General features: G+C 35.5%; 2 protein-coding genes across 3 annotated transcripts; both read right to left on the bottom strand.

The window, feature by feature from the left end:
- Window positions 1–1,859: 1,859 nt before the first annotated feature.
- LOC139858137 (putative F-box protein At1g47730) lies at window positions 1,860–5,411 on the bottom strand. 2 transcript variants are annotated; one of them, XM_071846999.1, is made up of 3 exons: window positions 5,310–5,411; window positions 4,015–5,114; window positions 1,860–2,070 (listed from the first exon to the last, which is right to left on the bottom strand). In XM_071846999.1, exon 2 carries the CDS (start codon window positions 5,033–5,035, stop codon window positions 4,103–4,105), a length of 933 nt encoding a protein of 310 aa, XP_071703100.1. In that variant the 5' UTR covers window positions 5,036–5,114; window positions 5,310–5,411; the 3' UTR covers window positions 1,860–2,070; window positions 4,015–4,102. The 2 variants fall into 2 exon arrangements, with proteins under 2 accessions (XP_071703100.1, XP_071703094.1); XM_071846993.1 differs by having other exon boundaries at window positions 4,015–5,378.
- A 2,722-nt stretch (window positions 5,412–8,133) lies between these two features.
- LOC139852306 (uncharacterized) lies at window positions 8,134–14,653 on the bottom strand. The gene is made up of 4 exons (XM_071841604.1): window positions 14,549–14,653; window positions 12,927–14,110; window positions 8,314–8,401; window positions 8,134–8,232 (listed from the first exon to the last, which is right to left on the bottom strand). The coding sequence occupies exons 1-4, from the start codon at window positions 14,651–14,653 to the stop codon at window positions 8,134–8,136; spliced, it is 1,476 nt and encodes a 491-aa protein (XP_071697705.1).
- Window positions 14,654–15,713: the final 1,060 nt, after the last annotated feature.

Genomic DNA, 15,713 nt, shown 5'->3' with positions numbered 1-15,713 from the left:
ACCCTAAACTCTAAACCGTTCGTGTTAAAAACTCAATCTAAATCCTAAATCTAAATCCTAAATCTAAACCCTAAACCCTAAATTTCTAAACCCTAATATCTAAACCCTATAAACCCTAATATCTAAACCCTAATATCTAAACCCCAATAGCAAAAACCTCAAAATACGCTCGAAAAACACGATAATTGTTATATATTACTTCTTCGAGCGTTTTCCCGCCAAAATAAAAATATTTATCACAAAGTGTCTCTACTAAATGTTCATATTTTCATCTCATCTATAATGTTCGTGAACAAAGTTTTTTCAAAAAACGAAAAAAAAAAAAAAAATTTTGCTTCCCCCGCTTCCCCCCGAATGGTTACTTCCCTCTTAATCCTACCACTATATATATATATATATATATATATATATATATATATATATATATATATATATATATATATATATATATATATATATATGTATATATATATATTAGTTAATCAAGTAAAACCCTTTACCCAAAAAAACATAAGAAGGTAGTCTGGCAATTTTACTTTGTGTTGAGGATAAATTTTAAGCGGGACTGTTTATGAGTTTATGCAAATATCCAAATATTGATTATTTTGACATAATAATGTTCAGAAAGTTACAATGATAGTAAGGTTATCATATTTATTATGACATAAATATGAGCTTGTTTGTTTTCTTAAGCAGATAAACTTTGATTTGTTATTAATGAATTTAGATTAGTTATTGCAGTAAAATTGACATCAGTAAAATTTAGGGGCTCTTGCACCATAAAAGTTTCGATCTTTTCAGATTTATAAGTTCACTTGCCGATTCTCTTAAGATAACGGGTTTGATTGGATTCGTTTAAGATGTAATTCACGATTTATATATGTTTTGGAGGGAGTTTAGAATTTTGTTAAATTATAACAGATTCTCGTTTGAGCTAGCTATCTACTTAATAATGTTGAACAGGTGACGAAAGATGAAGAAGACGCAATCGCCGGTACACTTGTCTTGGGCTCTTGGCCAGAGTATAATCTTGGAGAATATAACAGCACTCAGATTAATCTAAAAACAGAAATTTCAGTTCAAGATCCCAAGAATTGGTTCATAAGCTAACAACTAAATTTAAATAAAAGATAAACACAAAGTTTTTGATAAGCTTAAAGATAAAATAAAAACAGATGTCGAGTTGGTCTTCTGCAGCCCTCAAACTTAGAAACGTTGCATTGCAGCCCCTCACGTTATCCCTACATCAGAAATGGTCTGAATAAATGAAGACAGGATAGTAAAAGGTTGTAACAAGTTAATTTGGCAAGTTCATCAATAAATAGGCGCAATTTTTGTAATTAACGAGTTATTTATACAAGGATTGTATAGAGCAGTTGGTGAAACAACTTGTTAACCTATGGTCCATGGTTAAAGTGTACGAATATATAAAAGGATTTTGATTCAAAACTAGTTAATTGACCCGTGAATTCACGGGTTTGGTTAAAAATCATTTTGATAGATTTCTATCTTGGTACATAAATGGAAAGGTGATTATAAAGTTGTGTGCTTTAAAAAAAATATCCTAAATCTCACTTATACAATCAACATTACATACAGCAGCTACACACGAAGTCAAAAGGAAATGGAGTGACAGTTGGCAAGCCAACTTATGACTAAAGTTGAGAAATAAACAGACCAGTTGCAAAAGGTGGTAACTTGGACCCAATATAACCCAACTACAGAACATAAGAGGTTGGGTTAGAGATCCAAATATGCCAATCCATTTTCTCTTTTTTAGCCTTCAAAGGCAGAAACAAATCACCCCACAGAAAGATTAGTGTTACTCAACAATATTAACCAACAAAAGTTTATCTTCATAACCAAAAACTCCAGTACAAATAACTTGTAAAGAAAGCCATAAGTTTGAGACAAATAATGTTTGGACACAAATAAATCGAAATGCTCCAACTACTTACATACATAGCATTAGTGTAAAGCTACATATCAATCCATCATGTTTGAGATACTACACACTAACAACTTCCGTTCATCCAAAAATATTTCAGCTTCCTTAACATATTTAGCCATCTGCACATGTAAAAAATATGAAGTAAAGTTAATCGTCAATTACATGGAAGTAACTTAAATCCAATACTTGCATAACCATACTCCACAAATTAACACCTATGTCCACATCAATTAACCGTTTTGGATTCACAGTCGCAGTTTCTTTCACAAATTAGTAGAAACTATGATTAATACATGAACCATGAACTCATTTGTAGTTCTATATGTCAAATAACCATAATCTGCAAGTACAAAATCTGACAAACAACATGGCAATGTTACAAAAATGAATAGCCAAAGTTACAAATATGCATAACCAAAAAACATCCATTTTTAGAATCATTTGGCCTAAAATCAACTGAGTGTAATTTCTCATATCAATCGGTAATTGAAAACTTGAACATGATCAAGTAATCGATCAAATAAAAAAATGAATCAACACTAACTATAAATTCCCAAGAAAAAAAAAAATACATAAACAAAACATGAAACTAACCTTAGATTATGTTGAAGTGAAAGGACCCTATCACAATAACATAGCCAAACCCAGAGAAAAAGACCAATACAGAAAATAGTAAGAGAGACAAAAAGCCATAGCACAAACCTTCTATTCTTCGATTTAATTAGAAAACCCTAGATTACAAAAGAACACAATTATTAATACCTCTAATCGATTGCTGAAACCTAAAAAACAGTTCCATTAGGAGTCATATTTCCTTCTAGGTCATCGTCATCAAACACCAACTATTAGAAATTAGAAATTTGAAAAAAAACAAACCTAGAAAAGAAAATAATATAGAAATATCATATGCAGAGAGAGAGATAGAAAAAGATACATATAGATGTCGATATTATTAGATATTAGATATGGAGAAGAAAAGAACAATTATAATCTATTTATTTAGAGTCGCTAAGAAGATTAACAATCAAATCCCTTTAATTGATTCTTTTGGTTATTCAGAGTTTTAGTTCTTTAATCTTTGAATCATCAATAACTCTAAATGGTAAAGGGAACTGTATCTGAGGATGTAAAATTTGAGTTCTTGATCGTAGATGATTGTAGAAGAAGATTTAGCTTTAAATTTCCAAGTAGGTGTATTAGAAGAGAATGGTTATGTAGAAAGCGTGTTGCAGAAGCTCTAATTTCATTTACCTTGTAATTTTTACAGTTAACAGTAACCCCCTTTTATAATATTTAATGGTATTTTATTACTCCGTAATTATTAATACAATACAATTAATATTACATCATCCAAGTTATTAATGTTTTGACACGTGGCATGTTACAACTCTTATATCACATGTTACAACACATAGAAGCAGGTGATGACACAAGCATAAACCCCCTTTATAAGATAGAATAGAATAGAATGGTTCCAGAGAAAGTGAAGTAAGTTGGGTTCCAAATGCATTTTGAGTCGGTTATTAATGTATTTGGGTGACTAATTATGAGTAAAAAGGGGTTAGTTTACATTTTCTTTTGTTTGACCAAAGCTATGAAACCAACAATGCTAACAAGAACAATGTTAGAAAGGATTAGTCGCTCAGGAATTTGAAGGTACTAATCGTTTTGACTTCAACTGTAGTTGACAGAATGAATCCGACTTTAACTAGCTAATTTGGACTTTTGTCTACTTTGACCTAATATAACAACCAAGTCTAAGAATATTTTACTTCAAAATCCCAACTTAGTTGGCTTAGTCAGAGGACATTTACAACCATTAGAAGAGTTATGCAAGTCTACTAACTATGCAAGTCTATTAACATAACATTTCAATACCTCAAAAACATTATCAAGAACAAAACATATCAACTTAAAATCTTCAAGTTTCGCAATTTGAATCTGAAAATATAGGAATTTTGCTTATGCATCAGCACACTAAGATAGAAAGATAAAAGCATAAAAGTATAGTACTAAAGAACACATGCAAGTAATCTTAGTTAGCATTTGGATAATAAATTCACCTTAGCATTATCTTCTTCCAAAGTTTACTTCAACATAGATACACTGCAATCTCATCATCGATCAAGCAAAAGAAGCGTATGATGATAGTTATAAACATCGAACTCTTAACTCCTCTTTGAAAAGCTTAGTTATCTTAGTACTGCGTCCTGATTTTGTTTCATAAACATAAAGTTCATCCGGCCTCCAAGCATCATCTTCACGTCCTGTTACATAAATAGGCGTTCCACACTTTGTGAATCCCCTAACCCCAAACGGTGTCAGATATGATGGCTTAATGTTGTATAGCTTTTTCATCATCGTTTTTGAGTCAACAATATCCATCATCCATACTTCACAGCCTACTTTCTCGGTTACTGAATCTCGATCTAATGAATATTTAAGAACCACAAGAGAGTCTCTTAGCTTAGAGATATCACATTTTTCACGAGGCACTGTAAAATTTGGGATTTCAATTAACTTAAACTCTTCACTTGTCAAATCAAACGCAACAATCATCCAATTTCCCCGAGACTTGGTCGAATCAGTAACAACCAAATAAATAGTCCTATCTGTAACTACTACTGCATTATCCTCACTAATTTCTAATGGTCCACTTAGCAAATCGTTAGAAATATCTCTCCAACTGCCTGAACTTAAAGTGTAAACTTCTACAAGCCACTTTTTATTACGAGTGATAATTCTAACAAGTTTGGGGTCAAGGGTGAGAGGACAAACGCCAAAATATACTTTAAAAAGACTCGTTGGAGGAACTTCAACACCAAAAATACCAACTGATTTTTTAATAAATGGATTCCATATAGAGTACATACCACCATGTGTACCGTTATTATTGAAATACCTACCTTCCGAACAGATCAAGCCATGGGAGATGCCAATTATTCTGTCAATTTCAACATTATCACATCCTTTTGGAGGCAGGGGAACAACAGTTTGACCAAAAGATAAAGTGACACCATCATCAACAAACGACTTATGCTCAGACCATATCATTGTTGTGTGCGGTGTAAGGAAAACACGCATTTGAATATCGTCGTCGATGCCGTAAGTAGCAACAAACTTTGGGCTGTCGATCAATGATTTCCATGATTTTGACACGGATCTGAAGTGAAGTAAAGACTTGACATCAAGCTTTTTTATAATTTCTGTTTGAATTTCAAAAGGGATGCGGTCTGACATTTTGATTTTTTTGTAAATTAGGTTTTGAAGATATAAAAATGAATTTGTTATTATGCTCCTCCGTTTATGAATGACAAATTGTTATAGAAAAGGTACAAACTGAAAACGAGAGGATTACCAGTTTGAAGAACATCAACGACGAATTCAAACAAAAAACAAGTTAGCGGCGGCGATAAAATTAGGGCTCTTGTTTTGCAACTCTACTGAACTCTGGTATATTATTCAATCAATGGGACGGTGAATTATTTTATGGACTAAAAAAAATTGCAGTAGAATAGAATGGTAGGATTATTAGTGGATCATTTCACGTTATGTTATGTGGATACGATAATTGGGCCTAAAACGGGCTTTCAGTTTCTGAAATCCTAGGGCTCTGCTATTGCAACCGTACAGGGCGATCCTCCCGGTGAACTGACCGTACCCCAAACCGACACAGTTGAACAAGTAGAGTATACTAGGGCGCTTGAAAGAACCATGTCGAAGGAACTTAGCAAAATGACCCCGTATCTTCGGGAGAAGGGGTGCTCTCCTATCTTTTGATTAGGAAAGCGGCACATACCAAGGGGTAGCGATTGTTTATTAAAAATACAGGACTATGCTAAGTGGTAACACGATGTATAGAGTCTGACACATGCCCGGTGCTGGAATGTCGGAAGGAGAAGTGTTATAAGCTTTGAATGGAAACCCCTTTTTTTTTTATTAATGGCGGCAGTATTTGAAGATCAAAAAAAAAAAAAAAAAAAAAAAAAAAATTAATGGTTAATGAGTGTCTCTATATTTGAAGATATGGGTGACCAATATATGGCTCTAGTCCACGTGTATGCGTCTATGTTTTTCATTCAGTTTTATTTAGTTCATTAGTAGTACAAGAATTAATTAGAAGTGAATGTGTGTTACTGGGCACGTTCCCATTACCAATTATTTAGAGGTGGATGTGTTTATTTTATTGGCGGAAAAACGAAAAAGTTGGATTAACAAATGAGTACTTCAAAAAAAATTGAAAACTCATAAACCGTACAGCAAAAGAAAACTGGAGCCAAAACCAAACTAGAAGTAACCGAGCTCGCACAAACTAACAAACAACAAAAAACAGGGTGATCAATCGAACGTATACGAACGATTGACAACCATCTTTATCACAAACACATAAACAAGCAAATAAAAGCTCAAGCATCCCAAGTTTTAACTTATATACTTTCAGGTACAATGACATCTTCATTAACAAATAAGAATGTTCACAAATTAACATGAGAGTCATTCATAAACATGATAACATATACTAGCTCAATACAACTTTTCGCAAACTTTAATCCATCTACACCATAATAACAAGTTGTGGTTGAGTTTGGGTAGTTGTACCCTGTACCCAGCAATAAACCTATTGCCTATGGATCAAGAAATTCCTTAAGTTTAAAACTAGTCTGAATTGACCACAAGGCAACTATCTTGTTTTTTCGCCTTTCCTGTCACTTGCGAGAAAATTAAATATGAAGGATTAACAACACACTTCGTAACTATTATAGATGAAGAATTAGCTATATACAGTACTTAATTATATTACTTCAAGCAACACCGTTTATTATTCCATAATAACACAATGTGGTTGAGTTTGGGATCTTTGCGCTCAACTATCTGCGTCAATTAACCTAGAACAAAAATGGATATATCCACTAATAGTAAAAAGGTAAATTTACACACAAAAATGTCTTCACTAATATCCCTATTTACTTAATGTTGAGCAGATGACGAAAGATGAAGATGAAATCGCCAGTGCGCTTGCCTTGGCCATAATATATCTTGGAGATAACAACACTCAGATTACAAATCAATGTGTGCAGATTGATGGTCTGCGTATGTCGCTTTTATAGGAAGACAATCCTTCCTCTATCCTAGAATAAAGAGAAGTCATTTCTCCACCCCGAGTGAAACACCCCAAAGAGTAGAGAAAGTCTTCCCTCTCCCTATTCGACGGATGAAGAAATTGCTTCCAAGAGGACCTCCAGCCAAAAAATATTAAAAAAAAAAAAACATATATAAATAAAAAATAAAATAAAATAAAATAAAATATAAAATTAACGCCATAAAAATGGTAAAATTAACGTATAGAAATAAAGAGCTACAATAATTTTATTAGTGGTATGGCCAAATATGGTTGAACCCAAACTCCTCCATCGAAATCTTGAGATGAGGATGGACTCTTTGAAAACTGGAGGCCTTGGGTGTAAAGAAAGAGGACTTATGGTGGTTCGATTGGTTGCATGGTTTCAAATTTAATGGGTCGGGTTAATTTCATTAAGAAGAGAAGTTTATTTCAATTTATGGAAGTTGCCTTATTATCAATATGGTGGATCGATGGGTCGGTTAATTTACTGTCTTCGGCAAGGTAGAGATAAAGGAGCTTCAGTTTTCAACAAGGACTGGAGTAATCAAATAGTGTTTGATTTAGATGGTTATACAGCCTTAATATCCCTCAAGATTGATTTTTACATATTGATTTTGATTTAGATGGTTATAAAGCTTTAGTTCCCAAACACATTTTAGAAGATCATACCTTTGATCATCGGTGATGCCTCGACCCGTCCAAACACCATAAATGGTTGCAATGATTCTCTTTTCTTATGATCGCATCATCAATATTTGATTGAATTGAATACTACCAAGATGTGGGAGGATTTTTTTCAATTTAATAATTAAAAAAGAGCAAGCTTTACAAGAATAGATATTGAAGGAATGTCACTCGGTAAACATATGTTCCTCATTAGACGTATCGACATTTTAATCTATATTTGGCAGAGAATGTAACTACATTTGGCACTGCCGTCAATAAGTTAATATTCCATGTTGGCGATCATTAACACATTGACAATATAAACCTAAACACTTGATGATGAACTGATAAAATTTTTAAAAATATTGTAAGAGGTTAATTACATACCATGAGATTAGTTACAGCATCGTACAGCAACAAGTTCCTCCTGAGTAACCTTTTTATTGGTTGGCTCACGACAGGTGGACATCAGTGAAATATAACGAACCTTGATCTTGCAAGCAAATTACACACCCACTTAACTGTTGGGATATATTTCTCTGAAGTTCAAGAAATTAGAGCAGAGCGTACGTACCACTCCAGATGTTCTAAGCATCAACACAGAAAGATTGCAAAGAGTTCCCTTCCTGTCCTGAACATCTTTTTTACAAAGTTTTGAACTCCTGCAGAAAGTTAAAAAGACCAATGAGCTAAATGTTTATAGCTTTAAAACTAAATAGCAAGTAAGATGTCACATTTAGAATTATTTCTCAGACATTTCATTCAGTACATATGGCTAATAGGAGGCTAACAATCATCAGGCAATGGGATTTTTAATAATTACATTGTAATTACTGTAGAATTAGGGCCTGCTCCCAATTTTTGGGTTGAAAAAAATAAATAAGAGAAAGTGAATGAAAATAAACGAAGCAGGAAGAATACTTTTGCATCCCAACACTCTTACACTCCACCTCTCTAAGCATCAGATTGTTATAAAGCATCCCAATCTTGATTCTAAGATCAAAACTTCTTCTACCCTGTAACAACAAACTAATCAAATTCTAGATTAGATAATTACATATCAATAGATGTTCAATAAATTTTTGAGCAGCAGGCCATATACAGTGTTTGAAGGTCGAGTGGACGTTAACAACAAAAATATGGCTAAAGCAATTTTTAATTCTGTAAAGTTTTAATTGAATGACTACTCCTGGTATTAATTAGTTATTATCAACCTTTAGCATAGAACAGATTACTTGCACCACTAAGACTGAGATATACAATCCCAGCATATCAACAAACTGCACCATCTGTGCATAAACATTACTTCAGAAGAAACTATTAAGTGAATAATTAAGAGCTTGTTAAGATGATGAGAAGACAAAACCAAAAGTATTCAATCCCTACTTATCAAATATAGTATGAGCAGCGGTCCATTGATACCTTTACGAGGTTGAGGCAGCATTAACAGCAAACACGTAGCTTGACATGTGCAGAAAACGTGCATATGAAAGACCATACCTTCTTTGATCACCAGTGATGCTTCGACACGTCCAAACACCAGAAAAAGATGCAATAATTGTCTTGGTTCTTGTGATTGCATCATCAAAATTTGATTGAATACTACGAAGATGTGGGGAGAATTTCACAACTCATTAAATCATAAAAGCAAGCTTTTCGTAACGGATATTTCATATTTGGAATAACAGAACTAGTTCGGTTAACTAGAAAACAAGGATCTTGTATATTCATCCCTGAAAAGTGAAAACGAACAGATAGTGAAATGACTAAAGCAATTTTTAATTCATAACATTTGATTGAACTAAGAAGTTACACCATGAATGAGAAATTTTCATCGCAGCATGTCAACAACAGCAGTAATCAGTTTAAAGAGTTGTAACAAAAAAATTCAAAACAAATTAAACAAGTTAACAAAATAAAAACAAAATAAATCAAAATAAATGTTCCAAAAACAACACAACAACAACAACAACAACAATACCCAATCCCGCGCCTGCGAGGTATGGGGGAGGTAAGGTGTAGACAATCCTTCCTCTACCCTAAACTAGAAGAGAAGTCGTTTCTGTTACCACGAGTCGAGAGAATTCTCCACCCACGGTAAAGGAAATTCATCCCCCTCTCTACTCCAGGGTAGAGAGATTGCTTCCGTGAGGACCTCCGGCTAAAAAAGACTTTTTTTTTTTTTTTTAAATTTAAAACTAGAAAATAGAAATTAAAAAATAAATTAAAACATACAAAGATAAATAAAAAATAATAATAAAAATAATAATAAAATATAGGGGGGACGCCATGAAAATGGTAGAATCAGATTTTCATGGGGTTTAAAGCATGCCTAAGAATCAATTTAGGCTCTGAGCGGCAGTCAAGACGCCACTAGAACGACGCTTGTCGTTGCCTCAATAAATAGAGCCAAAAGACCTTGTGGACAGCAACTCGAGGGCATGCCGGGTGGAAGTTGTTGCGCAAGCAAAGAGCCAACCACCCTTAGCAAACCAAAAACCACTCATGCACCTTTACGGTAGACACCCCCGAAACCACCCAACTAAAAGGAACCAACCAAGCTCTAGAGCAAGGGAAGTCGTCCTCAGCCATAATGGTCCCAAGATGCACCGAGCGATGCGAATCACTTGATCATACATACATGCATACATACGTACATACATACACACATACCTAAACCTACATACACACCAGACATACCTACGTATATACATGAGACATACCTACGTACAAGCATGAAACATACCTACGTACATACATACATGCATAAAGCCACACATACAACCATACATACATAGCATAAACACCAAGTCCTACATAAACCTATTAGCAAAACATACATACATGAGTGAATATACCACACCTGCAGACAAGTAAAAAACAAGCATACATACATACCTACCTACAAATATACATACATAAAAAACAAACTCACATACAAAAACGTGTGTAACTGCATCACACCTTCATTACAAAACCTACATGCATGCATACATACATACAAACATACAAGAACCTACGTGCATACGTACAAACAACGTACAAACCGGCATGCATACATCCAAAACCAAAGATACCAAAAACATACTCATTTAATAATATTAGTAACAGTACATAAAACTAATAAAAACGATAGTAATAGTAATACAAATAATAGTAATAATAATAGTTCATATAAATATTAATAGTAATAAATATTTGTAATACAAATACTAATGCACTAATAATTAATAATAGTGATACAAAAAATAATAATAATAACAATAACAATACTAATAATTGTAATAGTAAGAATAATAACAGTAATAGCAGTAATAGCAGTAATAACAGTAATAACAATAACAATAACAATAACAATAACAATAACAATAATAATAATAAAAGTAGCCCTACTCAACTATTCTTATTCTAGCCCTCCACGCATCCCTATCAGAAGTCATGTCCTCGGTCAACGAAAGCTCCCTCATGTCGAGTCTTAGTCTATCCATCCACCTACGAGTAGGTCTACCCCTTCTCCTTACACCATCTACCGTGAGTGCCTCAACTCTCCTAACCGGGGCAATACGTGGTCGTCTCATCACATGCCCAAACCAACGAAGTCGTTCTTCTCTTAGCTTGTCGATGATGCTACTGACTCCAAGTTTTTCCCTAAACACACCATTTGGGATCATATCTAGCATGGTTTTACCACACGTCCACCTAAGCATCCTCATTTCTGCCACCTCCATCCTTCTCTCTTGGGCCTTCGTCATTGGCCAACATTCTGATCCGTACAACATGGCAGGTCTGATTGCCACCTTGAGGAATTTTCCTTTCAATTTGAGTGGTATCTTCTTGTCGCACAAGACCCCTTTCGCTGCTCTCCACTTCAACCAACCTACCTTAATACGATGAGTCACGTCCTCATCTATCCTCCCTGATTTGTGGAGGACCGAGCCTAGATATCTAAACGACTCTTGTGGGTGCAAGATCTGGTCCCCAATGCTGATGTTCCCTCCAACATTAAGTTCATCATCAGTCCTACCGAATTCGCAACTAAGATATTCCGTCTTTTGTCTACTGATCCGTAGCCCATTTTGTTCTAAGGCTTCCCTCCATTGTTCCAGCCTTCTATTAAGCTCATCCTTTGTTTCCGATACAAGCACGATATCATCGGCAAAAATCAGACACCAAGGGATGTTCTCTTGTATTCCTCGATACAGCTCGTCGAGGATCAAAGCAAAAAGGAAAGGACTAAGGGCCGATCCCTGGTGCAACCCTACTTCTATCGGGAAATACTCTGTGTTTCCCACAGGCGTCCGAACGCAGGCCTTCGCCCCATCGTACATATCCATAATAGCTCTAATATATCTACTTGGGATACCCCTAACGTTAAGGGTCTTCCAAATCAACTTTCGCGGTACGCAATCATAGGCCTTTTCCAAGTCTAAGAAGACCATCTCTAGACCCTTTTGTTTCTCCCTATACTTCTCCATAACGCTTCTTAAAATATGAATTGCCTCCATCGAAGAGCGCCCTGGCATGAAACCAAATTGGTTTTCGGAAACCGTAGTTTCGCATCGGAGTCTAGTCTCAATCACTCTCTCCCAAAGCTTCATAGTATGACTAAGTAATTTTATGCCTCTATAATTACCACAGATTTGGGCATCCCCTTTATTTTTGTAAATGGGGATAATCTCGCTGAGTCTCCATTCCGTAGGCATTTTATAACTTCTAAGCGTCTTATTGTAAAGACACGTCAACCACCTGACACCATCCTCGCCTAGGCACCGCCACGCCTCTATTGGGATCTGGTCTGGTCCAACAGCTTTGTTTCTACCCATCTTTCGTAGTGCCGATCTTACTTCTTCCTGACTGATTCTCCTACAGAAATTGTTGTTCTGGAAATGTCCTATTCCCAAGTCCTGCGGGTCCTCTTGGCGCCCGGGTCCTTCACCCACGAAAAGAGATTGGAAATACCCTTCCCATCTTTTCCTAATTTCGTCTTCCTTTACTATGGTTTGACCGGCTTCATCCTTGATGAACTTGATGTTATCTATATCCCTCCTCCTACGCTCCCTAGCTTTAGCAATCCTGTAAATATCATTTGCTCCTTCTTTGGAGTCTAGTTTCCTATACAAAACTTCATACGCTTTATCTTTTGCACGGGCAACGGCCTTCTTAGCTTCTCTTTTAGCTTCTTTATACCTTTCTTCTGCCCTAGTTCTGTCATCACGTGTCCCGTCCCGACATGTAACGAGCTCCCTAAACCTCAGTTGCTTAAGTGCGACTTTGGTTTGAACCTCATCACTAATCCACCATGATTCTCTACAAGACTTGTGTCCTCTCGATGTCCCTACTGTCACACCTAAGGTTTCCTTGGCGACATCTCTAATAGTTGATGCGAAACTATTCCACATCTGATCTGCATCCCCATGAGTAACAGTATCCATTACTGCCTCTACTCTTTCCAAAACAGATGCTTTGAAAGTTTCGGCTTTCTCTTCATTCAGATTCTTCCAAAGGATCCTAGGTTGGGCGGGTCTCCCTCTCCTAGTAACCAGTCTCTGCGGAACCAAGTCCATGACCAAAAGTCTGTGTTGAGTGGAACAGGTCCAGGTAGTCAGGGCTTTACAGTCTCTGCAGGTCCTAAGGTCCCCTTTGCGAAGCAGCAAATAATCAATCTGGGTACTATGACCTCCACTGTGGAAGGTTGCTAGCTGAGCTTCCTTCTTCCTAAAGAAAGAGTTTGCAACAACCAAATCGTGGGCAACAGCGAATTCGAGAATGGAGCGTCCTTCTTCATTTCGAACTCCGTACCCAAAACCCCCATGGACACCCGCATATCCGTCTGAAATCGTTCCTATATGTCCATTAAGGTCTCCCCCAATAAGTAATCGATGATCAGCGGGGCAACTCCTCACAACTTCATCTAACGATTCCCAAAAGCGACTTTTTTCTTCTTCGCCTAAACCAGCATGAGGTGCGTAAGCGCAAATAACCATGTAAGACTCCTCCTGGATAACTAACCTAACCGACATAATCCTATCGCTACACCTACCCACACCCACAATATTATCCTTATGACGGGGCCCTATAAAGATCCCTACCCCGTTTCTAGCTACTCTAGAACCCGAAAACCACAACTTGTAGTCACCAATGTCAACCGCCTCTTCACCCTTCCATCTGGTCTCTTGAACACACAATATGTCCACTTTACTCTTAAGTAACGTCTCTACAAGTTCACGGGATTTGCTCGTCAAACTTCCTACATTCCAACTACCTACTCTAATCCTAACACGAAAATCTCTAACCCTTCTAGACCTAGCCGCCCCTAAGCTCGAAGGACATGACCTCACGTGACCATCACTACGACTAGAGTCTATCTTACCCTATATAATAAACAAAAGGGAAAAGGCAGAAGTGGCAATATAATATAAAAATAAAAATATAATATAATAATAACAATAACAATAACAATAATAATAATAATAATAATAATAATAATAATAATAATAATAATAATAATAATAATAATAGAGTATTAATAATACTAATAATCACTAATATAATAGTATAATAATAATAGTCAAGGATATAATTAATAAACACAACTTTGAAAACCTCAAGGATATGAATACGCAAATACAGCGAAAAAGTAAAGCAGAAATATCACAGAGTATGAACTTAAGGAAAAGGGATCAGAGAGCCAAACACAGCCTTGTAAAGACAAGGAGTTTCCGGCAGGAGAGATTTCCGGCAGCAGTGATTTCCGGCAGCTCCAAGGCAGCAGACGGCGAAAATGGCGAGGTTTCTCGTTTACTACAAACCCTCGCTAGTAGATCCGTTATGTTACCTTCAGATCCGTTATGTTCCAAAAAATCATTCAAAAAATGAGGCAATGATTCCCATTCCCAAACACATGAAAATACCATACCTTTGATCAATAGTGATGCGTCCAAACACCAGAATACGATACACCGATTCTCTTGGTTTTTGTGATTACATCATCAAAAGTTGATCATATACTATGATGATAAGGAAGGATTTTTCTAGTTAATAAAATTATATATAGCAAGATTTTCAAAAACGGATATTGAAGGAATGTCATCATATAAACATATGTTCCACATTAGACGAATCAACATTCCACAACAATCTATATGAATGAAGCATATGTATCTTCATTTGGAAACAGCCTCAATACGTGAGTACTCCATGTTGGCATCTATTAAAACATTTCATAATATCAACCTAAACACTTGTCAATGAACTGATACTATACATACATATTTAAAAATACTGAATGAGGTTAATCGCCTACCATGAGATAAGTTAGGCGGTCACCAAGAACGGAAAAAAGTTCCTCTCATGATCCACGTCATATAAACCTTGATTATCCCAGCAATTTAGTCACCCACTTAACTGATGCACCAGAGGTGAATCTTCATGAAGTGGATCACAATGTAAGGAGCTTTATCCATTCAAAAAAAGTAGAATAGTAAATTTTGAAATTATTCTTGGTTATGGAGTTAAACATTTGATGTAATGGATGGCAAATTTTATACTTCACAAACTTTTAATTGAACAAAAGAGAGACTCACCTCTGGGTACTAATTCAACTTCTAGCATAGCTCCGATAGTACTTGCACCAGTTGGAGTGGAATTTAATATTCATTCTCTGCATATCAAGGAATTTATGAACAACAGCGCATAGATACAGTTTGACAGCAAACGTACAGTGAAGTGTTTCCATTAAAAGTGCATATACATATACATTACTCTAGAAAAAAAAAACATAAAAAGGATAGAAAAAATTAATAATTAGAATGCAGTGCCAGACCAAACAAGCTTACCAACAAAACACTCTTATCATGCACAAACTGCCAATCATTCTTAGACCTATCAGTAGATAACTTGAAACTTGTGGTGACGACGAAAAGATAAACCACAGAAATCATGCATAAAAATGATATAAAAATACAAGAAACCATG

The sequence above is a fragment of the Rutidosis leptorrhynchoides genome, chromosome 1 (assembly GCF_046630445.1).
Source record: "Rutidosis leptorrhynchoides isolate AG116_Rl617_1_P2 chromosome 1, CSIRO_AGI_Rlap_v1, whole genome shotgun sequence".
NCBI lineage: Eukaryota > Viridiplantae > Streptophyta > Magnoliopsida > Asterales > Asteraceae > Rutidosis > Rutidosis leptorrhynchoides.
Note: the sequence above shows the minus strand (reverse complement) of the source record. Positions and strands in the feature narration are given on the sequence as shown.

What these genes read in the sequence shown, in the direction of transcription:
- LOC139858137 (XM_071846993.1), bottom strand. Translation starts at nt 5,191, where the DNA reads ATGTCAGACCGCATCCCTTTTGAAATTCAAACAGAAATTATAAAAAAG.
- LOC139852306 (XM_071841604.1), bottom strand. Translation starts at nt 14,653, where the DNA reads ATGGTATTTTCATGTGTTTGGGAATGGGAATCATTGCCTCATTTTTTG. An exon ending in AGAACTAGGGCAGAAGAAAG is followed by an intron (nt 8,402 to 12,926) that starts GTATAAAGAAGC and finishes AACTTTCTGCAG; the next exon opens with GAGTTCAAAACTTTGTAAAA. An exon ending in TGCTTAGAACATCTGGAGTG is followed by an intron (nt 8,233 to 8,313) that starts GTACGTACGCTC and finishes TTTGCTTGCAAG; the next exon opens with ATCAAGGTTCGTTATATTTC.